Source organism: Poecilia reticulata, chromosome 16, assembly GCF_904066995.2.
Source record: "Poecilia reticulata chromosome 16, P_reticulata-male-v2, whole genome shotgun sequence".
Taxonomy (NCBI): domain Eukaryota; kingdom Metazoa; phylum Chordata; class Actinopteri; order Cyprinodontiformes; family Poeciliidae; genus Poecilia; species Poecilia reticulata.
This window is the reverse complement of record NC_088845.1, coordinates 26,365,347-26,389,643: the sequence shown is the minus strand read 5'-3', so window position 1 is coordinate 26,389,643 and position 24,297 is coordinate 26,365,347. Positions and strand designations below refer to the sequence as shown.

The window sequence follows — 24,297 nt, the reverse complement described above, 5'->3', positions numbered from 1 at the left end:
TCAACCATAAAAACCTTGAAGAAATTATAAATCAATTCAGTTCCTCCTCCTGCTGTCTTGATATCTTGATATCTAATCCACAACTTTCCTTAAGAACTAACTGGATGCAGGCAGGGAAAACCTCTTATAAGATGTTTTCCCTTCATGGTTTAAAACAAACTAACAATCTGGACACACTTCACTATATGCAAACACAATTTGATTACTACAACCCAATCTGACGTATTTTTTGAAAAGGCTAAAAAAAAGTCTGCCGATAGTGCCACCTCTCTCACATGCCGTATTCCCACCACTGCTGCAGAATCAATGAAATTACGACTTAAATACAGGAATAATAACCTGATGCTATGCAGATTGTTTACTCACCTCGAGATGCTGGATACTTGAAAGTGGAACAGAACTGCTGTCAGATTAATGTGGCTGACAATTATCAGATCATAATATCACTCAAACACAGTCGGTTTGTGCTTTAATACGAAGAAATATTAAATTGTTTTTTTTTTTTTAAACAGCAGTTTTTGGAGTGCTATAAACTTACTTAAGATTTAAAATAAAAACCAGACTGAAAAAGTCCAAACATGGCTGCTGATACCTTCTGAAAGGCAATCTCCACAATGAGGCATTTTATCAGGAGCGAAGCAGATTCCTACGACTTTGGTTTCTGATCCGGAATAAAGGCTTGGTTTGTGTTGACTCTCTGTCAGACGCTGTTTGTTTAGCCTGAGGTTCTCTGGGACGGGTATTAAGCCATACGTCGAAGCTGCACCGCAAACTTCCAAGCTTCACAGACACGAATGTGAGCTTTCGTCTTTCTGCTTGACAACGATTTCCAGGCCGTTATCACATAGCTACAGGCCATGAACAGCAACCAAAAACACACAAACCCCATCACTAAAGACCTTCTAGGGAAAGGTACAGGTGTGTTTCCCCCCCTCCCACCTTAAGCACTCATCCCTTTTTCAGGTAATACCACACCTTTAAAGAGGGACCTCAGAGAGGAGATCAAACATCACAAGATAAATACGCCCTCTCATTTTTCTTTTTTAGCCCTACTCCTCTGTGAGCCCCAGTTGTAAGGTGACACCTCTCCGTCACGGCGTCCAACAGATTAACACCTGTTCTCAGCGTAATGAAGTGAATCAGAGTGCACGAATTAACACCCAAGCCCCGACGTAACCCCGCTTCTACCTTCGACAGAAGCAACTCACGGAGGCTGTGGCTCCCACCACCAGCCCAGGTGATTTTTGCTATTCCGTTTGTGCCCTCTGCCTCCACCTCCCGCCCCTTTCTGCTGTACATAATGGTGCCAGCCCAGGGAGGAAGCAGGCATTTACTTATACAAAAACCTAGAGGAAATCCCTACCAATCCTCAGGGCTCACGTTCACCGGCGCCCAAAACACAAAGGCTATGCAAATCTGCCCAGCCTGCGTTTATCTACCCTCGGTTTCCGCTTGCACCACGGGAACCAGCATTGTGCCTCGCGTGGCGATTATCGCATGTAATTTACATAGAATACGCGCAGGAAACAGCGCGCTGATCTCTAACAATGCAGGGGGAGAAAGGAGGGGGGGAAAAAAAGGGAGCCTCTATCGGCTCAGGAGCTATCTGACGGCGCAGCAAAATTACAGGTTTTAGCTGAGGGGTATTAAATCTACAAGGTGTCTGCTGTTCAGGGAACACTACTCCCCTCTCTTGCCCCCAAAATGTTGCTTGTTTATCTGCCTTGTTTGTTTTAGAACCCGAGTCGGGCGGCCCCTCCGTTCCAGGGAAGGCTGCGCCTTCAGCCGGGCTAATCTGCCCCTCTGCCTGTGTTTCCTTTGTCACCGAAGCCGTGTATCAACACAGCGAGGTGCCGCCAGATTTGAGGAGGTGTTTGGTTTGGTGGCGCACAAAGACTCTCATGCTAATGTGCGTGAGTGCGCGCGCGCGCGCGCGCGTGCGACTGACATGAGACCGTATTGTGATCGCGAGGAATGGCAGTCATAACACTGCAGCACGGCTTCCTCCGTACAAAGGCCGGCACTGTAAGTTCTCTGTCAGGAACTTGAGACATGAGGGCGAGATGAGAGATCAAATTCCTGATGTGGACGCTTCACCTGCAGGGCCGCCGGAGGAACATTGAAGACTGGCTGCCTGTACCGGGCTCTGGCCGGGGGAGCAAACAGAGGTCACCGTGCATACCTTCAGCTTCAAACAGCAGCTGAATGTTAAAGGCCCCGGTGTGGATTTAATCCCTTCAGCATTTTTTTTTTGGGGGTGGGGGGGGGGGAAATAATAATAGTGTGTGTGTGTGTGTGTGTGTTTGGTGGGGGAACATAATAAAGCTCATAACCAAACAAAAAGACTGAATGGAAAACAGATTCGAGATTTCGCTTTCTGCAGACGTTTCTTTATCTTAGCAGTTTCCCTCCCAATGAGGTGGAATGGATTGATCTTAATCTGGGAATTCTGAATTTGGGAATCTGGGAATTTTCAAAGGAGCTTTCTCCCCCTATCCCCCCCCCCTCCCGACAATGCATATATTTGTCTCGGATTATTGATGATGCAAAATGCGGTATGAAATTGCACAGAGACAAAGCTGTTGGCACCCAAGGTAGCGACGTGGACCAAGGTTTAAATTAAATGTCGCTTGTTACTGTTGTGTAATTGGACACTGTACATTTCTGACATTTTTTTCAGTGGCTTTTGTCGGTGAGACTTGTTGACCTTGAGCAGTTTTTTTTGTTGTTGGTTGGTTTGTTTGTTTTAAGGACTATTACACATAAAAGATGGTTCCTTGATAGAGGTAGCAGTTTTGAATCCAACTGAAAATGTAGGGGGTACAAAATCATCCCAGTTTATGCATTTACATCTGTATCGAGCTTTATCTGATGTTCCTTAAACTTTTAATGCATTTAATGAATAAAAACTAAATAAAATTCAATCATAAACTAGGTCCAAGCAAGGGGGAATTGTCAGGTTGTGGTCACTCACACATTAAGTTGTAGGTTTTCAGTTCCTTTGACACAAACTTGTGGTGTTTCCTAAAAGCTGCGGGGCATTTAAGTTGAAGTGTATGCAGAAGCAGACAAATATGTTATTTACCTAAAAAAAAAAAACTCTCATAAACATATAGATATGGTAAAATTGATGCATATGTTGTTATTCAGACACATATTAACCTCAGTCCAGAACACCTTAAGAGAAGAAGTGAAATTCTGGAGAGATTATGCAAAGACCCTTCTGTATGTACGCTTTTACATTCTGACATTTTGCATAATCACTACTTGTAAAAGAAACAATTGTTCCAACACTGATTTAGCTACAAACATGTTTTTTCCCCCCTATTAGATAAATGCATTTATTGGATGAACCAAGCTGGACTTTTCTTCATTTTTATTTGTAATGAGATTATGCTTAAAAAAAGGGGGGGGGGGGGACACACTTTAATGTCCGTAACAGGGGTGCCAATGACTCTGTCTTTATTTGTTGAGATCTTCTTCAACAGACTTATTGCCAAGTCTGTCTTAGGCAGACACCCCATCTGATCCTATTCTAAGAAGAAATGCAAAAGTACACAGCTCTCATTAATACAACACTGATTCATTCAGAATGGCCCTCTGAAAGTCAGTCACAAGCCTAGCATGGGTTTCTGAGAATACAATAGGCCCCCTTACAGGCTTATCGTCCTCGTCACTTTTATCATCATAATCATTGGCGGTATGATGCAGCTCCGTCATCAGTTAGAAGTATGACACTAACGACTTCGTCCTCTTATTATTTTTTTTATTCTTGCCAAAAAAAAAAAAATCTGTCTTAAAGTTAAAAGCGGCAGAAAACGGGAGGGGGTCCATTTTAAACGGCACCTCTGCAATGCCCGTATTTAGAAAAACCATGAAAAGAAATCCGGTTACACTGGGTTAGCATTTGACATGGATGTGAATGCTTTAATTTGCCTGAGAGCAAATATCTACAAAGCTGAGATTTATTTCACCACCGCTACCAAAAAGAACACACAACCACAAATATCTGACTGTTAACAACTGCTTTGGGGTTTATTTTACAATTGAGAAAGAAAAGGAAACAAACTAACCGGTGCTAAAAAGTTTGTTTTGTTTCTTTTTTTTTTTTTTTTTCCTTTTTCTTTTTTACAATATTGTCAATAAAACATTGAAATGTATAGTCATTGTGCATCGCTTATTTATTTTTCCACACCATTTCATGCATCAAATTGGATGCAAGTATAATTAAAATCATTTCTGTAAACCGAGCCAAAGTAGCTTAATTTGTATTTTTCTTTAAAAAATGACATTTTGTAGCTCTACAGCATATATTTATGTACACCATCTGTTTTTATGCTATTTTTTTTAATCATTTTTCTATATAAAATGACAATATAAAAGTTAGAGAATGCACACACCTTAAGATACAAAGAAAGTGGAGCCTTTTTAAATGGTATAAGATATGTCTCATGGAGCACTGACATTTCACTGGTGGTCATTTACATGTAACGGACTGTTCTCTTTACAGCTGAAGAAAGCGACACAATTTAGAAAGAGAAACTCGTAACAAACCATACAACTGGAAAATTGCTATAAAGTGATGCTTCACAGCAAGGAAAGTTTCTTTTTTTTTTTTTCCAAGAGCAAACTTGCATACCGATGGCTGTTCACTTTCACCGATTGACTTGTAACCAAGAAGCAGCATTTTAATTTTCCAAATGATCTTTTTTTTTTTTCTTTAAATACACCAACAGATTTATGAGCAGGCTATTCAATATTTAAAAAAAGAAGTGGTGAAAAAAAAAGAATAATAATAACAAGGAAGAGGAGTTGGGAAGGTGGGAATGATAATCCTCGGATCTTTCCAAATCAGATTTTAAGAAATGCAAGATATTTGAAAACACGTCCTCTTCACAAATTGAACTGTCTAAGGTGCTACTGTACTTCAGTCTTTCAGGGTACATCCTCCTTTCATTCTTTTGGCGTACACATTTAATTGTTCCTCTTCTTGATATCAAGTATTACACAGGCCTGACTTCCACCAATTTTATGCCACTTTCGCCATCGAAGCAGTAGTTGTATTTTTGCCATGAACAGATTCAAATCTCATGTTTAACCTTGTTTCACTAAAATACATGCACAGGTCAGACAAATAGCATATAAATATTTTACAAAATAAGTGTAAAAAAGCTTGGCAAAACAAAACAAATAAAACAACATTGAAAGAAATGGTCCAGTCAGGCAGTCGTCAACTAAAAATAGTAAGACTTGATTATTTTTTTTTTCTTTTTCTTTCTTCTGGCGGCTCAGTTCGGCCCAGTGCAGTAACTGTGAACAATGTCATTTTAGTGCAATGAAATTCTAGTCAGTTCCACAGCTGTCAGTCTTTTCCCTCAGCAGCTCACGGATTTGCTTGATTAAACTTTTTCCATTTTGTCGAGCTTCTCCAGTTTCTCCAGAGCAGTGACAAACACCAGGTGGTCCTCTGGAGACTTGCCATGGGTCTTGCTGAGGTGCAGTTTGACTGCGTGTTTGCTGACGAATGTCCGATTGCAAAGTCTGCACTGGTACACAGAGCCCGTGTCGTCCTCCGGTGTGGTCAAGGCTGACAGTGGGCTGCCGAATGTCATTTTGTCTGTGATCACCTTTGAGGCAGCCTGCTGCTCCCGTAGGTGCTCCGCTGACAGTTTGGACAGGTCCTTCAGGCTAAAGCCCAGGTGAGATTCCAGGTGGCTGATGTAGGAGGAGGGAGTCCTGAACTGAGAGGCACAGTCACCACAGAGGAACACGGGCTGGCATGAGTCCATGTTCTTGAGAAACTTGGTGCCCCCAGTCCGTCTCAGCTGATACTTCACATTTGCCAGCCAGTGAGATATGGTGGTCATCGAGAGCCCTGTGAATTTGCAGATGTGGACCCTTTCCTGAGGGCCCAGGTCGGTCATTGCGTAACGGCCCTCTGAGGTCTCCCTCAGGCTAGAGGCGAACTGTGCTTGCAAGATGAGAAGATGTTGAGGATTCCAATTGGACTGCCTCCCTTTCCTCTTCTGTACCGGCGAGAGGTCCTCCAGGGCATCCTCGAACGCACTGCCGTCGGCATCAGACTTCTCTGAGATGGAGGAGGGAGTTGACGATTTGGGCGTCAGTCGTCCTGTGAGGTTCTTCACCATATCCGAAATGTCCATTAGAGCATTCTCTCTCAGAGGAGAGGAGACAGATTCAGGGAGGGAGATAAGGGGCTTGTTGCCGTTTACGCTATTGTTGGTCAGCAACACGCTGCTGCTGGTATTGTTACTGCTATTAGTGGTGGCCTTATTTTTGCTCAGGTCTATGGGCTGGTCGTTACTTTCATACAGCTGAAAGTGGTTAACGGGCTCAGTCGCCTTGCTTTGAGGAGTTGGGGTAAAAGCTGGTTTGTCCATCATGCTGTTACTGATTTTGTAAAGCATGGACAACGGATCTGCTGCTGGACTCACAGGTTTAGAAGCCTTTCCCAGGTGCGTGTTCATGATTGACTGGAGTGCACTCAGAGGGTTGATGAAAGGACTTTCAGGTGAGTGGTCTGTGATGATGCCAAGACTGTTCCCATTTGTTACTGGAGACTGGGATGCCTCTGAGCCATTTTTTGAAGTGTTGCTGTGACCATCCAACAGACTCTCTTTGGGCTCCTTCTTACAAATAAGCTCAGAGTCTACACTACCTGGGCTGATGCTTCTCAGGCCAGACAGTTTACCTACAGAAAGGTCGTTTGGGGACGGTAATTTCTCTCTCTGCTCTCTCAGTGCAGGAGAGGGCGATTTCACTAATGACGGTGGCCTACAACGCTCTAGACTGACCAGCTTTTCCTCCTTTTCTTTCTTCACGGTGGCAGTTTTTCCTGTCACTTTCTCAACAAGCTCCTCCATGGCAGTGACGTTGCTCCTGAGGAGAGTCGGGGAGGAAGGGCTACGAGGGGAGTGGATGACGGAGTTGGAGTCACTCACAAGACTTCGTAGCCCACTATTAAACATTGGCTGCATCTGAACACTCTGCACGGTTGGGGGAAGAATAGTAGCTGAACTTTTAATTGTACCTTGCAGCTGGTAGGCAGCATGAATACTAGGATAGCCACCCCATGTGGGAGTGCCCGTCTGGGCCTTGCTGATGGCACTGGATACAGTGTTTTCGAGAGACTTTAGTATATCTAAACCCTCTTTAGGCGCTTCCTCCAGATCTTCTTCTCTAAGGTATTTATAAGATGTAGTATCGGTTTCTGATTTCTCACTTCCGTCATCTTTCTCCTCCTTGATTTTTTTCTCAATAGGCTCACATCCTTCAAGTTTTTCATCCTCCAACACCTCCCTTTTATCCTCGGAGCCAGAGGAGAGGGCAGGGGATACTGGTTGGGATTTTACAGTACTGGGAACAGGGAGTCTGGTGGTGGTCGGTGGTAGTGGGATTGACTGAATCTTCTCTTCCACCACTGGATCAAAGACCAACTGTTTGCCCTTCTTAGATGCAGAGTTTGTAACCTTCAAAAAGTGACCTGTAACCATCATATGGGCAGTCAGCTGTTGTAGTGTGTCATGCGAGCTCCCGCACTCCATGCATTTAAGGATCTGCGCTTTACGAGCCTCAAACTGCCATGTGTAGCTGGCACCGTTTTGGTAGCCATAGCGGTTGTTCGGCGTCACGTAGGGATTAGCGGTAGCTTTCGAGTCTTTGCCCATATCCCCAAGAGACACACAACCACCACCACCACTACCAGCATGGATGGAGTCTGGGGAGCATGGAGAGACTATAACATCTTGAATAGCACGTTTTTTAGCTGAAGTTGGCACCAGCTTAGTAGCCAGGGCTGGCACGGGTTCTTTGAGAGGCACTTTCTGGTAATGCTTGGTCTTGATCATGTGTACGCTGAGATCTTGTAGGGACTCAAACGAGTGGCCGCAGTACATACACTTCAGTACTTTCTGAGCATCCTCCTTCCCCTCCATTTCCATCAAGGATCGCTTACGTGGTTTGGACCAGCGCTTGCCCTGGTCCTCCTCTTTGTCCTTGTTGTCATCGCGATAGTGGCCCGTCTCATTCATGTGAACTGTCAATCCCACTAGCGTGTCATAAGCGGCGCTGCAGTCTTTGCAGCGAAACTTGCTTGCACCAGTAAAAACAGAGCCATAGAGCTTGTTGTTCTGCCGGTAGAGCTGCACTGTGCTGAAGAGGCTAGGCTCAGGTAAAAGGTGGTATGGGGTTTGCTGAAGAGTTTTGGCGAGCGCTGCCTGGTGCCAGTCGTAGGCTACACCACTTCCGTTGCTGGCTCCACCGGCACTGCTTCCACTGCTACTCGTTGCGCTGTGGCTGCTTGCGGAGCTAGTTGTCGTACCATTGGTGTTGGCACTTGCGTTGCCTGTGTGGTTGACAGTGTTGGTTGAGCTTCTACCATTGTGGTGACTGTTGACCATGTTCACCACACTGCTCTTGTTTGTGGTTGTAGTCGGCGAGACAGAGACAGCAGAGACAGGCTCTGGAGTCGTGTGGGCAGTGTTGACACTGCCGGCTGCAGCAGGCTTTGATTTCATGATGTCCATTGTGATGCTAGACCAAGAGGCATCTGAGATGAGGTTTGCATAGACGGCTTTCATCTGTGCCAGGCTGTCCTGGAAAGACAGGCCGTTGTTGGGACGGTAGGGCGGAGCAGAGCCTTCCCTCTCCTGACCATCCCTGGAAGAGGTGCTCTTGATATCTGCAAGTCTGTCGCTAGCGTCACTGAGTGGAGACCCGTATCCGGCGTCTGGGTTAGTACCATTGCTAAGTGGAGAATCTCTGTAGCTAGGTGGCTGGCCTCCGTCCGCATCCTCCTCTTCGTCATTGCACAGGAACTCCGTGTCCTGTCCGTCTAAAGAGAGGCCATCATCCTGCAGGTGCTCTTCCTCGTCATGACTGGTTGCCTTAAGCTCATCCTCGGGCATGTATGCTGGAATGCAGAAAAGAGAAAGAGAAAAAAAAAAAGAGGTCAGCTCGGTGAAATTAAAAATTAACGCCACACTAACAGGACCACTGACAAAATAACAAGGAATGAATAGTCAATGATGGAAATGCAGGCTTTTATTCTCTTCCAGAGTGTCTGTGTGTGTGTGCGTGACTGTATGCATGTGTGAGCTTGTGTGTATTTTACACACATGTGGCTCTGAGAGGCAGTGGTGAAAAAAGCCTCCAAGGGAAAAATAAATCGCTGAGCTTCTGACAGTTGTCCTTTTCCTTCTCAGCTATCTATTCTTCCACACGTGTCTCATGTTCCCCAGGAAATCACTGGCTGTTTGGCCTTGTTAGCCCAGCTGCATGCTCATCTCCCCCCTTTCTCTCTTCTCCAATGTTTTTACTTCATTTTATTCATCAGGTTTCATAAAGTCCACATCTTCACACGCTTAAGTTCCATCAGAAACTGGTAGCTGAAATAAGTAAAATTCTACTTTGGAGATAGTCTAGCTTTTTGTAATTCACAAATTTTGAGTTGATTTTTACAGATGTATCAAGAAATGAGTAATAAAATGTTTATCTGCCCTGACCCGTAGCTAGTTTTTGTTGCTGACCTGTAAATGCACTACACTCGGGTTCTACCAGGATGCACTGTCTCTGGTGTGGAAACTCGCACTTTTACTTTTTTACCAAAAACTGTAGAAGTTAAATGTGTATGAAACCATTTGAAAGACAGCTTTTTCGAGTTTTCAGCTTTCAACTAACATGTTACTGTCCTGTAACATGCTTGCAGCCTTTTGGTTAAACACCCCTTAACCGGTGTCCAGTATCCTGTTGACTTACATGCAAACTGTTTTGAGGATGACAGTTAAAGGCTCTAAATTCATGAAGGAATACAGCTAATTATGCTAGCTGCCCAATATATTATGCAATTTAGTGATAACGAATGTTTCGTTTTGAAATTTCATTGCGAATTTTCTCTGACACACAAATAATTAGCCTACCCTTTACCGCAACCAGACCTGGAATTAGCTAAAATCTGTATCTGCAGGTTAACCTTTTACAAAAAAGACTGGACAAGGAAAACAAGTTTGGATTTGTAAATCTAAGCTTGAACACTGAAGTCAAACTCCTTGTTTGCACACACAATCTTGGTCTCTAAAGCTAATCCTGAATGCAGAATACCTGCATGTTGTCAGGCTTTGCGGTTGTAATGTAAAGTGAATGAACAACCTTCCTCTGGGTGGAAGCTGTTACTATGGGAAAGAGACTCTAAACGAGTTATTTTTAGAACGGGTGAGGAGTTTAAAAATGAAGTGAGACGAAGCACAAAACAGTAAGAATGAACATGCTGACAACTTACTCAGCAGATGACAAGAAGGTTAAGAGTAAAACAACAAACTTGTCCTGTTTTATCCTTTTAAGTCTTCAAAGTGTCTTAAGAGTCGAATGAGTCTCCTACATCTGAGTTAAGGTGGGATACACTTCTCTGACCAAGAGTCATGAATGCTAATCAGGCAAAGCGTAGATGTTAAAAGATAGCGCAAAATGTAAATTTCGTAACCGGAAATCGGCCACAAAACCCGTCCCTGGAAAAGACGTGTGCACCCACATGCTTGTGGTAGTTAGCTAAGCATCTGTAAGCTACAGAGCAAGGAAGTGAGCGAGTAAGGAAGGGATAAGTGAATGAAAAGATGTGGGGAAGAAAGGAAAAGTGAGCAGGAGGAGATGGTGGAGGGAAGGGCTGTAGAAGGGAGAAAAAAAAACATAGGGAGAGGAGTAAGTGAGTGAAGCAGGGAGACAGGAAAGACAGCCCCCTAGCTTCTTCCTTTATCTCCTTCCTGCATGGTGAGATGTGCGTCCTAGATGCCAGTATCAGTCTCTCCTGATGAAACAGATGTGCTGTCAACTTCAAACGGCACGCTAACCTGTCACATCATAATCTAAGTGGACATAATACCTGATATATATACACTGGCACCATTTACTGCTGCCTGAGAGGAGATGGGTGGAGGAGGGGGTGGGGGAAGGTGAGCAGCTGCACCATCAACTGTGACTGCATGATGATGATGATGCGCATGTGTGTGTGTGTGTGTGTGTGTGTATGTGCGCGCGCCTTTGTAAATGCGAGTTTGTCCGCACGTTTACCTTCCCGTGCATATCTGTGTATGCACTTTTTACACTTCATACGTTTGCTTGTAGAGCGCGAACCCAGCAGCCACCAGCCATAATGTTGCCTATAAGTCTGAGTTCGCCGGGTACCCACTGATACATCCCTCCCCCAAATGAGCAACATACTCCCCTAACGCCTGACAAGATTTCTGTGAAATGAGAGCACTACAGGAGAACCTGGCTGCGCTTCAATCCAACTGACAGACTGAGACTGAGACAGTTTCTAAAACTCCTGAAAATCCCTAACACAGCAGATTAGCATTATGTGCTGTTCTCCCTACAACACATCTGCAGAGCGTCTTCTGTTCCAGCACCTCTCCTCTCCCATAACACGTTGCCAGAGTAGCGGGCTATCAATACGCATCAGCCATTTAAAACAAAAAAAGAAGAAAAAAAACCCACAAACGCATCCCGGAGAATGGCTGTCCGCTCTTCACCAGCTCGGCGGCACAGTGCAAACATGCGATAGGAATTACCTATGTGAGCAACTCATGTCTGCTGTACCCAAAAAGAAATTATTTTAAAAAAGAGAAGCTAAACCCCAATATTTGGCAGTGTTTAACACACACACAGAGCAGTTTGAGAAGCGGCGGATCAGAAATATCCCTGGGTGAGTGACAAAAAAACCCAGAATGCGCCAGGGAGGGGCTTGCAGCGATGAGCAGGTCGCCAGGGAACCCTTTGACGATCCCTGTCAATCAATTCCTGTCCTGCCATGTTGTCATGGAAACAACAAAGAGAGGAGATATCAAAAGCATGCAGACAAAAGACTGGCAGCAACCGACATCTGTAAGAATCACAGGCAGCAAAGTGGGCGGCTTTGCACGCCACCAGCAAGTGATATTAGTGATGAAATGTGGTTAGCATGAGCCTGATCGCTTCATCTGCATCTGTTCGGACGGGACGATGAAACACGGCACGTGATGAAGAGAGAATATCAAAAGCTGCACATCAGCTCAATCACCGCAACTTGGAAGATGCATGCCTCTGACTGGCGAGCAGATTAGGCTTCTCACTTCCTCCACCTCCCACACCCTCTTGTCTGGTTCTGGGCGCACATAGGCACAGCGAGCATCGGCAGCGACGAGGACAGGGCTCAAGGAAGGGGCATGGGGCTGGCAGGGGCCGTCCCTGGTGGTTTGGTTTGCAGAGTGGGTGATGCCTGTGAGCAGGGCCATCTGCACGGGCGCCAAAGCGCCTGTCACTTTTGCTCGGGGACACGCCGCCGTCAAGTAGACAGGCGGCAGTGCGGCCAGGACGGGACGGCGGAATCGCTGTCAGAAGCGGCAGCGATCAAGGCCGCCACCAGCCAAGCCAGATCAGAACCATCACACACCCACATAATACATAAACATATTACCACCCTTCTCTCACTGATCTACTACTAATGCTGTATTGACAAAGAGGGACACAATAAGACACAAAATTATTTTGTAGCCGAGTTTCTTGCACAGGTGCTCACAGCCCTTGGTGTTTTTTCACCTCACGGGACAAGACGTCTACCTCAGGGGCCTCCAACTCTGGTCCTCAAAATCCGCTGCACTGCAGATTTTAGATGCAACCCTGCTCCAACACAGCTGAATCAGTTAATGGCTTGTTAGAAAGTCTTTGCCAAACTTGATGGTATGCTGACAAGGTAACTCAATAGTTTGATTCAGCTGCCTCTAAACCCTGCAGGACAGTAGATCTCGAGGACCAATGTTGGAGACCTGCAGTCTACATCCAAAACAAAGGTCATTACACTAAACAGACTAAACGTTCCTATGTACTTCATTCAAAGGTGAACAGTCGACGAAGGGTAACGTGGTTTTGGCATGTTTGTTTTCGCGCACAGCTTTCATACAATGGTACAGACCACGTAGGAGACACCCTGCCCTCCACCTTGCTTCAGTATAAGTCACGCCCCCAACCTGCCAGATTTCCCATTCTCTCCCTATGTCCTCTGCTCAGACAACCTTCTCTGAGCACAAAGATGATAAAATTTCAATCCTTGGGTTTTTAGCCATTTGACATTCTTAATATTATAGTAGTTATTTAGTGAAAAAGAAAAATTGTACAAATGGCTCACTGTGTCAAACAAACATTCATCAAGATTACTCATGTCTGGATACAAAAACCGGATAGTGGAAATTGACTAGTACAAGAGAAATATAAACTTTGCTGTCCGTGCGCATTTCTAGAAAAAAACCACACACAATAGCAAACTTCTGCCCAATCACACAACACTTTGCACATAGGTCTGTGGAAATAGTTTGACCCAGGCCTGATGTCGAATAAAGTGACAATTTTCATCACTTGAAAATTGATTAATTTTCCATTTCGACACTTTGGATGAAGTGTGTGGGAGCTTTAACCCCACGGTGAAACATGGTGGTGGCTGCATGGTGCTGTGACGACACTGTTCTTCAGCAGGGACAGTGAAGCTGATCAGAGTTGATGGGCTGATTGAAGCAGGTAAATAGAAGGCAATTCTCCCTTCCAGCAGACAGAACAACCCTAAACATCCAGCCGGAGCTGCAAAGGAACGGTTCAGGGCAGAGAATACTCCTGTGTTACTGTGACCCAGTCAAATACCAGTTGAGAATCTGTGGGAAAAAACGGATGTTGCAAACATACAACATCTTCCTTCCACTTCACAATTACGCTGTACTTTGTGTTGGTCTATTGTATAAAATCTGAATAAAACACATGAAGCTTTTTGAAAAATGTCCTATGCAGATGTCTTAAAATAGCCCACCACACAATAGCACTGACTTGCACTTGCAAAGGTTTCTATGTCTCCAGCTACATAGAACAACACCGATACAGCCACCCATTACCTTAGATAAGAACTTTTAAAAGAATTCATGTATGTGTTTGGGTCCTGGCTTTATTATTATATAAATGAAAGTGTTCCAGAAGGACTACTTCAGTGGAGGTGTATAATAGTAAAGTGCAATATTGCTTTCACAAAAAGAAATATGCTTCTTATTGCTATTCAGACATTTGCAGCATTGCCACGCGTTCTCAGTTGGATGCAAACATGCTCCATTCCACTGTAGCTTTGGCTGTATGTTTAGGTTTGTTGTTTTACTAGAAGGGGAACCTCCACCTCAGTCTCAAGTCTTCTGCTTTATAGTTTTTTTTCCTCAGAACTCCCCTGTCTTTACCTTCGTTCATCTTCCTAGCAACTCTGACCAGATTCCCTGTCTCTGCAGAAGAAAAGCATCCCAATCCGAGATGCTGCCACCACCTTGTTGCCCCATTGGCAGGACGATGGTTTTCCGCCAAAAACGACGACGGATGAGCACGTAGGAGCACGTAGGCAAAGAAACATTCTTTTTCCATACTGGAATTTAACCATCAAATTTTTAATGGCTGAAAAGTCTAAAAAAAATCTCTTTTCTTCTACTCTGCAATAACAGGCAACTTTATCAACATGCAGGTTTGTGGTTGTGAGACGAAACGTGGAAAGGTTCAAGCAGCAACGTCTTCGCTGGTTTGTTTTTGATGACGCTGAACAGCCTAGAATCCCAACCGATGCTGAACCTCGCACTGGAACACGATCCAGTTCGGGTCATGTCTGCAACACTCCTCCTCACGCGCGCCGTAACTCATCGGATGTCTTGATTTTCGTAAACACTCCGAATGAAACAGAACCAGCAGACACGTCAGCCTCTTGGCAAGAAACATATCACTCCTTTTCAAAACTTCGCTATCCTCCGAGTCCTCCTTGGCTTTATTTTTTTCTATGTTGCCTTTTCCCTTTTCTTTGCTGAGAGTCTGCTGGTTGTTAAATCAATATAACTCTCTGTCAGGCCCGAGGAGCTTCACCATTTGGCCGCTGTCAAAGCCAAACAAACCAGATAAGAAAGGCAGAAAGGCGATGAGACGGGAGAGGGAGGGAGAGATAGGGGATGAAACGATTCGGCTTCCCCCCACTCCTCCACTGCCGGGGCCCCGTTTCCCCGACGTTCCCCCCACCCCCCTCCTTCTATTTATTTACACACATTTCTTTATTTATTTGATGTGGGTTCGGGAAGAGGGGGCAATCACTGCAGTCATTTGCGGCACTAATGTCCAATCACGCACCCCTTCACTCATGTGATTTAGGCAGTGCAGGAGTGGGTCCGTGGCAGGGGATAGTGGGGTAGGTGGTGGGTACAGGTTGGGGAGGGCCGGGGCCGTTTAGGCCGGGCCCCTAATAGGAAACTGGCAGTCTTATTCCTTCCCCAGATTCTGTTTGTCACCCCGCTCTCCATTACGTGCCTCTCAGCCCTGATGGCTTCGGACAGGAGCTGATCAAAAAGCCATCGCTTGACCTACACGCCGTGGCAGAACGCGGCCCGCGCCCGGCGCAGGCATGGGGCAAGATGAGACGGAGGCGGAAGGAGGAGGAGGAAGAGGAGGAGGAGGGTGTATGTCAGCGCATGGTGCAGAGCAGAGAGGGGGACCGAGGGAGGAAGAGGGGGGGGCGCGGGGCGGGCTGATAGCTCTCGGGCCAGGACAAGAGGGCTGTAAATAAAATGACATTATTATTTCCTCTGTCCCGTCATGTAGAAAAGCCAATTATGGTAATGCCGCTGCCGGCGTGTCAGAGGGAATGCTGGGATGTGCTTCCCGTGAAGCGGCTAACATGAGAGCAATGTCCCTGATCAGGAACGCGGGCCCCATCCTGACAAGAGACAGAGCAGATAGGAGGAAGAGGAAGAAATAAGGCAAGAGAGAGAGAGAGTGAGAGGGGGGAGAGAGAAAGAGATATGAATCAAGCTGCAAAAAAGCTGCGTGTGGGCCTTGTTTTCCCGAACGGATAAATATTGAGCTATCTGCAGCAGAGTAGCTGTTTAGTCTGATGATCCAGAACTGAAGGAGAGCAGGAGTTTCGTCCCAGTCAGAATGCAAATGGAGATGCATTGATCTGATTGTAATATCGGTATCAATCCCGATATTGACAAAAATTGTGGATATTGGGTATTGATGACAATGTGCCCAAAGGGGCAGATCTATACAGTCTAATTATATACTTTGTGCTCCAAGTGACGTCATAATTTATTGTTTATTTTGCATCATATTTAAAATTCCTAATCAGACTTTCTGAACCGTTTGAAAAGTTTCTTGCAGTTTATTGTTTACATGTTTGACCAAAGCACTAAACTTATTGTTTATGTCAGTTTCAGTATCTTTATTGTTTATTTTACTAACATTGCACTGACTGAACAAATAAAAGTTGTTTTCACGTGTTTGACCAAGCTTGTGAAGTTATTGGTATGTGTGTGTTGTACTGCTGCAGTTATCAAATAAATGTGTATTTCGGTACAGTTACCTCTGTGTTTAAAAAGACGACAATTCAGCAATGTTTTTCTGTATCGGATCGGTATCAGCCGATACAAAACCTCAGATATCTGTATCGATACTGGCAGTGAAAAAAAAAATGGATTGGTGCATCCCTAGCACTTTTTAAAAAAGAAAACAAAAGTTCATAGGATATCAACAAATACCAACAAAGTTAATAAGGAAGGATTCCATCCGGACCTCATTATGTTTAGCTGCTAAAAAAAAAAATGCAAAAGTTCACAAGTTACACTCTGTGTCCGATTTGGATGGGATGGATTATGCAAAGATGACGGTGAGCGATTGAAGGTGATCGTTTACTTTCCCAGCTAATTCGTTCTCAATCTCATCCGAAGGCTTCTCCCTGCCTAAAATTCCTTGTGTGCTTGATAGGAGAGCGCTCCTTAAAATAATTCTTCAGCTACCTTCCTCCTTTTCACTAGCCCCCCCTCCCCTCCTCTGTTCAGCCTCACTCATACGCCCACATGGGCCCCTCCCAAGCGGAATAATGGGAGCATATGGCCTAGGCAGCACCTACAGGGCCTTAAATAACTACTGCAGCATTCCAGCTCGCTGTACCAATTTATCTCCCCGCCCCTTCCCGCCGTTTCACAAAAAAAAAAAAAAACACCCCTAGCTCGAGTTTGAGCCGGGGCAGACGGCAGTGGATGGGACACATTGCTCCTCAGACACACAGCTGCTATTATAGACTGATGCAAAGAGTGGTGTGAAAGTGAATAAGTGCTGTGCAAACAGGATTAGTGTGGAAATGCTATTTTATTGGCAGATATTCCACGAGCTAACCGCCGGCTTTCCTGGTAATCGTTCGCGCTGGTGGTTCTATGCAAACGCTTCAAGTCATGTTGAGTTACACTTGGCCTGTGGCATTATGGAAAATCATGCTGCGGATGCTTCCGACAGCAGACTGTGTGTTCTTGCCTCGTGAGCAGGTAGGGTGACGAGGCGGCGGCAGCAGCTTCTAGAAGGTTGCTTCAAATCTGGAGAGGCAAATTCAACTAAATGTCAAGGGTAGAAGTTGGCATTGCTTAAACTTCACAAATGCCCCAGATAGGTATCAGGTTGTATGTAGTTAAAACTTTTTTAGCAATATTCACACAAACCACAGTGTATGTTGTTGGGATACTATATGGTAGATCAACAAGAAGCATAAATGTGAAGAGGGAGAAAAAGGACACGTTCAATCTGAAAAGTGTGGCATACATTTACATTCAGCCCTATTGAGTCGACACTTTGGACAAGCACCCTTTTTGCCACAATTTCAGCTTTACGCATCTAAATAATGTTTCGCAAAAAGCTCAGGCAGGTTTCCTAACAAGTGTTCTTCCAGGAATGTCTTGTATTTAGCTCAGCATGATTCTGCCACCACCTTGTTTCACAGTGGCAATGGAGAGTTCGTACAAGGTCTATGCTTGAATAGTGATTTATCCAATCCAGAGGATCAGTTATACACCCATTCACGCATTGATTTCCTGGGCAAGACTAACAGACTGCCATACAATCATAACCACCTGACCCTGTGACAACCAGGCTAGGCGACTGATGCGTCTTGCCCAGTGACACAACAACTGAGGCAGACAGACGATGAACATCTACCTCTTGAGCTACAGTTGCCTCGTCAGATTTTAGTCTTCCTGTCACTTTAGGTGGACTACTGTGTCTTGGCAGGTTTGAAAATTGAGCCATACGCTATTCGTTGTAGAATAATGGCTTGAGCATTTTTTACATAATGTTCAAAGTATCTTGTAGAAGTTTAAGTATCTATGAGACGCTTAAACTTCTCTAAACAGCGTACCTGTTTGCCTCAAATGCACCGCCGAGGCTTACACAGAACAGCTGGATATGATGACACATGATTTTATTTTGCCGTTTTGGAATAAAGTTGCCAAATACAAATGCATGCCACACTTTTGAGAGTTTCATTCGTACAAAATTCGAAAAATCTAAGCTTCAGGTTCAGGTTCACATTGTTGTACTCCAGTCATACTGAATAAATTAGGATGTGCTTTCTGATGAGGCTCATTTGTCAGATGAGAAGTGCCTTTTGGAAAATAACCCTTAAACTGGAATTAAGCACATATATATATATATATATATATATATATATATATATATATATATATATATATATATACAGTTAGAGCCAGAAATATTTGGACAGTGACACAAGTTTTGTTATTTTAGCTGTTTACAAAAACATGTTCAGAAATACAATTATATATATAATATGGGCTGAAAGTGCACGCTCCCAGCTGCAGTATGAGAGTTTCCACATCCAAATCGGAGAAAGGGTTTAGGAATTATAGCTCTGTAATGCATAGCCTCCTCTTTTTCAAGGGACCAAAAGTAATTGAACAATGGACTCTAAGGGCTGCAATTAACTCAGAAGGCGTCTCCCTCGTTAACCTGTAATCAATTAAGTAGTTTAAAGGTCTGGGGTTGATTCCAGGTGTGTGGTTTTGCATTTGGAAGCTGTTGCTGTGACCAGACAACATGCGGTCAAAGGAACTCTCAATTGAGATGAAGCCGAACATCCTGAGGCTGAAAAAAAGAAAAAAATCCATCAGAGAGATAGCAGACATGCTTGGAGTAGCAAATCAACAGTCGGGTACATTCTGAGAAAATAGGAATTCACTGGTGAGCTTGGGAACTCAAAAAGACCTGGGCGTCCACGGAAGACAACGGTGGTGGATGATCGCCGCATACTTTCTTTGGTGAAGAAGAACCCGTTCACAACATCAACTGAAGTCCAGAACACTCTCAGGGAAGTAGGTGTATCTGTCTCTAAGTCAACAGTAAAGAGAAGACTCCATGAAAGTAAATACAAAGGGTTCACATCTAGATGCAAACCATTCATCAATTCCAAAAATAGACAGGCCAGAGTTAAATTTGCCGAAAAACACCTCAAGAAGCCAGACCAGTTCTGGAAAAGTATTCTATGGACAGATGAGACAAAGATCAACCTGTACCAGAATGATGGGAAGAAAAAAGTTTGGAGAAGAAAGGGAACGGCACATGATCCAAGGCACACCACATCCTCTGTAAAACATGGTGGAGGCAACGTGATGGCATGGGCATGCATGGCTTTCAATGGCACTGGGTCACTTGTGTTTATTGATGACATAACAGCAGACAAGAGTAGCCGGATGAATTCTGAAGTGTACCGGGATATACTTTCAGCCCAGATTCAGCCAAATGCTGCAAAGTTGATCGGACGGCGCTTCACAGTACAGATGGACAATGACCCCAAGCATACAGCCAAAGCTACCCAGGAGTTCATGAGTGCAAAAAAGTGGAACATTCTGCAATGGCCAAGTCAATCACCAGATCTTAACCCAATTGAGCATGCATTTCACTTGCTCAAATCAAGACTTCAGACGGAAAGACCCACAAACAAGCAAGACCTGAAGGCTGCGGCTGTAAAGGCCTGGCAAGGCATTAAAAAGGAGGAAACCCAGCGTTTGGTGATGTCCATGGGTTCCAGACTTAAGGCAGTGATTGCCTCCAAAGGATTCGCAACAAAATATTGAAAAAAAATTTTTTTTGTTTGGGTTATGTTTATTTGTCCAATTACTTTTGAGCTCCTAAAATGTGGAGTGTTTGTAAAGAAATGTATACAATTCCTACATTTTCTATCAGATATTTTTGTTCAACCCTTTAAATTAAACGTTACAATCTGCACTTGAATTCTGTTGTAGAGGTTTCATTTCAAATCTAATGCGGTGGCATGCAGAGCCCAACTTGCGAAAATTGTGTCACTGTCCAAATATTTCTGGCTCTAACTGTATATTATTGGTCTAATGTCACATTCTAATTTTAAATGTCATGTTTGCAATACTTTAAGCAGAAAATCCATTAACTACACACCAGACTATGTGGAGTTAATCTATATAATGTGCTTCAACCAGTGATAAAGTTTCTGAAATAAATGGACTTTTCAATAATGTTCTAATTCACTGAATGGGTCCATCAGTAAGACACACAGAAGTTTGTGATTAGGATGCGACACGTCTGGCAGAAAGCACATTTTGAAATCTTGTGTCAGACATCTGTTGCTCAACCAGAACAAGGTCGGTCCGGGGCACGCACTCGTGTAACACATCAATATGTCCGAAGACTCGCGATTCGGTGACCTTTAGAAAAATGACGTGGGGATGAATGGCAGAGTATAGACGGGAGCATTTGTCTACATGATCGCGTCCGGACAGGTGTGAGAGCCATTAAGTCAAAGGCCTGACCTGAATGTGTGTGTTAGAAAGAGAGAGAAAGAGAGAGAGAGAGAGAAAGTGTGTGTGTGACTAAAAGGTGCTGCTGTTTTATTTATAGAGTGAACACTATTTATACCCAACTCAAAGATCAGTTCAGAGAAGCTGCTCGTGGGCCAGAGCCAAGATCACTCTCCATTACCGAGCACACACAACAACCCACACAAACACACACACACACTAATAACGCGCTCACACACTCTCTTATACAGAGAGTGTGTGAGCTGCAGCCTCCGCGTCCAGCGCGGCGCGGTATGCACAGTGTAAGCATGTGTTAATGGGTGGAGGGGCTTTCTGACTGAGAGTGCCTTCATGGAGTACAGCAGGCTTTAACATGTTCGGGGATCAATAGAGTGAACCAGCGCCCAATCGATTGCAATTCATCTGTCTCTCTTTATTTATTTTTTTTTTCATATTTCACTCTCACGCGCTGCACACTGAGCTGCAGCTGTCCTGTGGGGCAATACATAAATAAACGGACACGCATTTGCATACATAAGGGTGCGCGAGCACGACCATGCAACACACGAACACACGCACCTGAAAAGGGACGCCTCCTCTGCATATAAAAAAAAAAAGCTCAATAAACCCGTACGGAATTTATTTATTTTTATTGAGCATATCACCTTATCCTGGTCCTCTCTGCATAACAAGGCCCGTATAATTAAACCATAAATTTCAGCGCGCTCCTTTAATTACCACAGACAATGTCAGGAGGCAGCAGAGTAAACAAATGACTTTGAAGTGAGCAAGGGGGAAAAAAAACAAAAAAAAAAACGCTTCGACACAGCAACGAAGAAGCTGTTCATTTTTGGTTGGGATGTTGTTGCACTTGAAAAGGATGAAATGTTCAAAAGGGTGTGCGTGCACGAGAAAGGGGGGGTGCTGGAAGAGAAGGGAAAGGGAAAGGGGGGGGACTGTATAGTTTTTCCTCCTTTGGCTTTATCTATGAATGCTTTTGAGGGATGCGGTTTTACCTCGGAGTGAAGGGAGGGAAATAATCAGCGTACCAGCGCAGGCGTGACAATGTGAAAATATTTATACGTGGATGGGAGTTGAGTGCACTTCTAATAAATATGTGTGAGTGTGCACCGTTTTTTTTTTTCTTCTATTTTTTTTCTTCTCCTGAACACGCAGAACCCGTGTTTGTGTTTGCATGTAATTTACATCGACTCTTGTCCCACTTGAACGCGACTGCAGATGCCTTGTGAAGTGTTTGTCTTATTTAATATATGTGAGCAAAAAAAAAGTGTGTGTGTGTGTGTGTGTGTGTGTGCATTTGTGCATTGTTTGTGCGTGTGTACGTTTTAGGTCAAAGTCAACACACGGGCCCGCTTCTCAGCAGCTTAGCTAATTACACGAGAGCCCCGAAGGCCACTTAGAACAGGTTAGCTAATTAACAAACAGGCTGATTGCAGATTAATTGAGAGGTGTTCTTAATCTTCACCCCTAACTGCAATGACAAATGCTAACTGGCGCTAATTAGGCTGGTATGGGGAGCAGAGAGTGGAGGTTGTATTTACAGTTGCTGTGGCTCATATGGATGCGTTCGGTTCCCTCCCTCAGATCTGCTGACAGGTTAAGCAAATAAAACCTCCGTAAACATACAGGCTAAAAAAAAAAAAAAAGAGTTACGGCGCATATTCACGACAAAAGCTTTGGGATTTTATTTGATAAAGTTTGCTTTACTCAACCCTAACCCTTAGTATATGATGTACATATCTGTGGTGTTGGCATACATTAAGCTCATGAGACATTACATTAGGTTCATGACAACACGAGAGAAGAGTTTAGCAACATTTTGGGGAAAAACTGAGCTTCACATACTTTGCTGCAAAAAAGTCCAGGTGTTATTTATCCAAAGATTGCTTTTTGATGCACTCAAAATGTTTTCTGTTTTTACAAATAAAACCTATACTTTTTTTTTTAAATCTCAAAACTGTGTTTTTAAAGAGTCTCTGGTCAGACTGGAATTATCCAGTTCAGGTGTGATTTAAAAAGACAGGTAGGCCTGTCATGATATCAAATCTTACTGGACGACAAATTGTCCCACAAATTATTGCGAGAAATGATAATATTGGTGTTTTGAAGCCATTTTCCAGTAATATAATAAAAATTACTCTATAACACAAGTTCGCTGTCTCTACTTCTAGTAAATTAAATTTTATGCTCCATATTGGAACTGGAAGACGTTAAAATTTCAAAGTAAAACACAACAACCAAAAACAAGAAATAAAAAGGAAACAAAAACAACACACAACCTTACATAAATTATGACATCACTCTAAACAAAACTGTCATAATCATAAAGGAAACTACCGAGCACATTTTAATTTATCAAGCGATTAATTGAGTTACTGCTAGTTGCGACATGCTAAGCGAGAGGATCAAACGTAATCCAGACGAAAACGTGAAATAGCTTTTTAGCTTAAGCAGACGCCACATTTACAGTAGTTAGCTGCTAGCTTACGGATTCTTCCTCACATGTCAGTCACTCAAAATTCCAGTTTTCTGCTGAAAATCCCAAAATGCCAAACAATTTAAGAATGGTGAAGGATCCCTCAATTCTTCTAACTGTAGTCTCCCAGCAGACGAGCTAACTCTGTCAAAACAAGTCAAGAGTTACTTTCCTTCTTCCTTTAGGATGAGAGTCTCCAACATAAATACGACAGAATAACAGCTTTGACCTCCTTCACCAGATGATGTCACATGATGACAGCAACTAGACTTGACTTGATGGAAAATGCAGGGCCATTTCAATACAATAAGGTCTTGTTATGGCTCTAGTAAATGTGTTATTTATTGTTGTTGATCTCACCTCAAACAGGTTACCTGTGACAATTTCCTGCTCTTCTTTGAAACTTCCTGTCTGATTGCCAGTAAAAGCACACCGCTGCAAGGACATAATATTTGCAGCTGACCTTTCGGTGTGTCCTACTTGTGCATGTTTGTGTGTGTGGGGGAGCTGATATCTAATGGTTTCTGTAGGACACGAAACTTGAGATGGTGTCAACACAATGGGTTACCACCGGATTACAATGGCACAGTGAAGAGGGAGCGGGCCCCCTCGGCAGGGATTTGAACCAGCACCCATCTGTGGCCGATCAGCTGCCGTAGGAAATGCGGCTTGCTCTTCTACACACACACACGCACACGCACACACACGAGGAGAGAAACCTAATCTTGCAATTTTCACTGCTGCGAAAACTACTCCCCCCAGGTTCAACTTTTTCCAACTTCCATATGGCCGGATGAATTTATCATCCAGCTCCTCTGTCTATCACCACACCTGTGCCTTTTAAGCCTCCCCATATCCCACCCCGCCTACCCACCCCAAAAAGAACATATACTCAGACTCCACCTGGCCCCTTTCAACCTCTGACCCCGCCCTCGCCAAAGTCTGCCTCCTTCTGATAATCCTTACCTCCATTGACTAACAGTTCTGTGTTGCTCCTACCACCTGTGCTTTTAAATCCCCGCATCAAGGTAAACACACACTCGCATGCCGCCAATAAATACACTCCACCCCGTGCACACGTCCCCGCTCAGGTCGCAGGAAACACACACACACACACACACACACACACACACACACACA

At 44.1% G+C, this 24,297-nt stretch overlaps 1 protein-coding gene across 2 annotated transcripts in view; it reads right to left on the bottom strand.

Annotated features, from left to right (window-relative positions):
• Positions 1–4,010: 4,010 nt before the first annotated feature.
• The window catches only part of tshz1 (teashirt zinc finger homeobox 1), a 49,922-nt gene continuing 29,635 nt past the window's right edge, over positions 4,011–24,297 (bottom strand). For both annotated transcript variants that reach the window (XM_017309589.2, XM_017309588.2), the window contains exon 3: positions 4,011–8,932. In XM_017309589.2, coding sequence (XP_017165078.1) covers positions 5,400–8,932 — 3,533 coding nt within the window. In that variant the 3' untranslated portion in view covers positions 4,011–5,399. The remainder of the gene's footprint in view (positions 8,933–24,297) is intronic.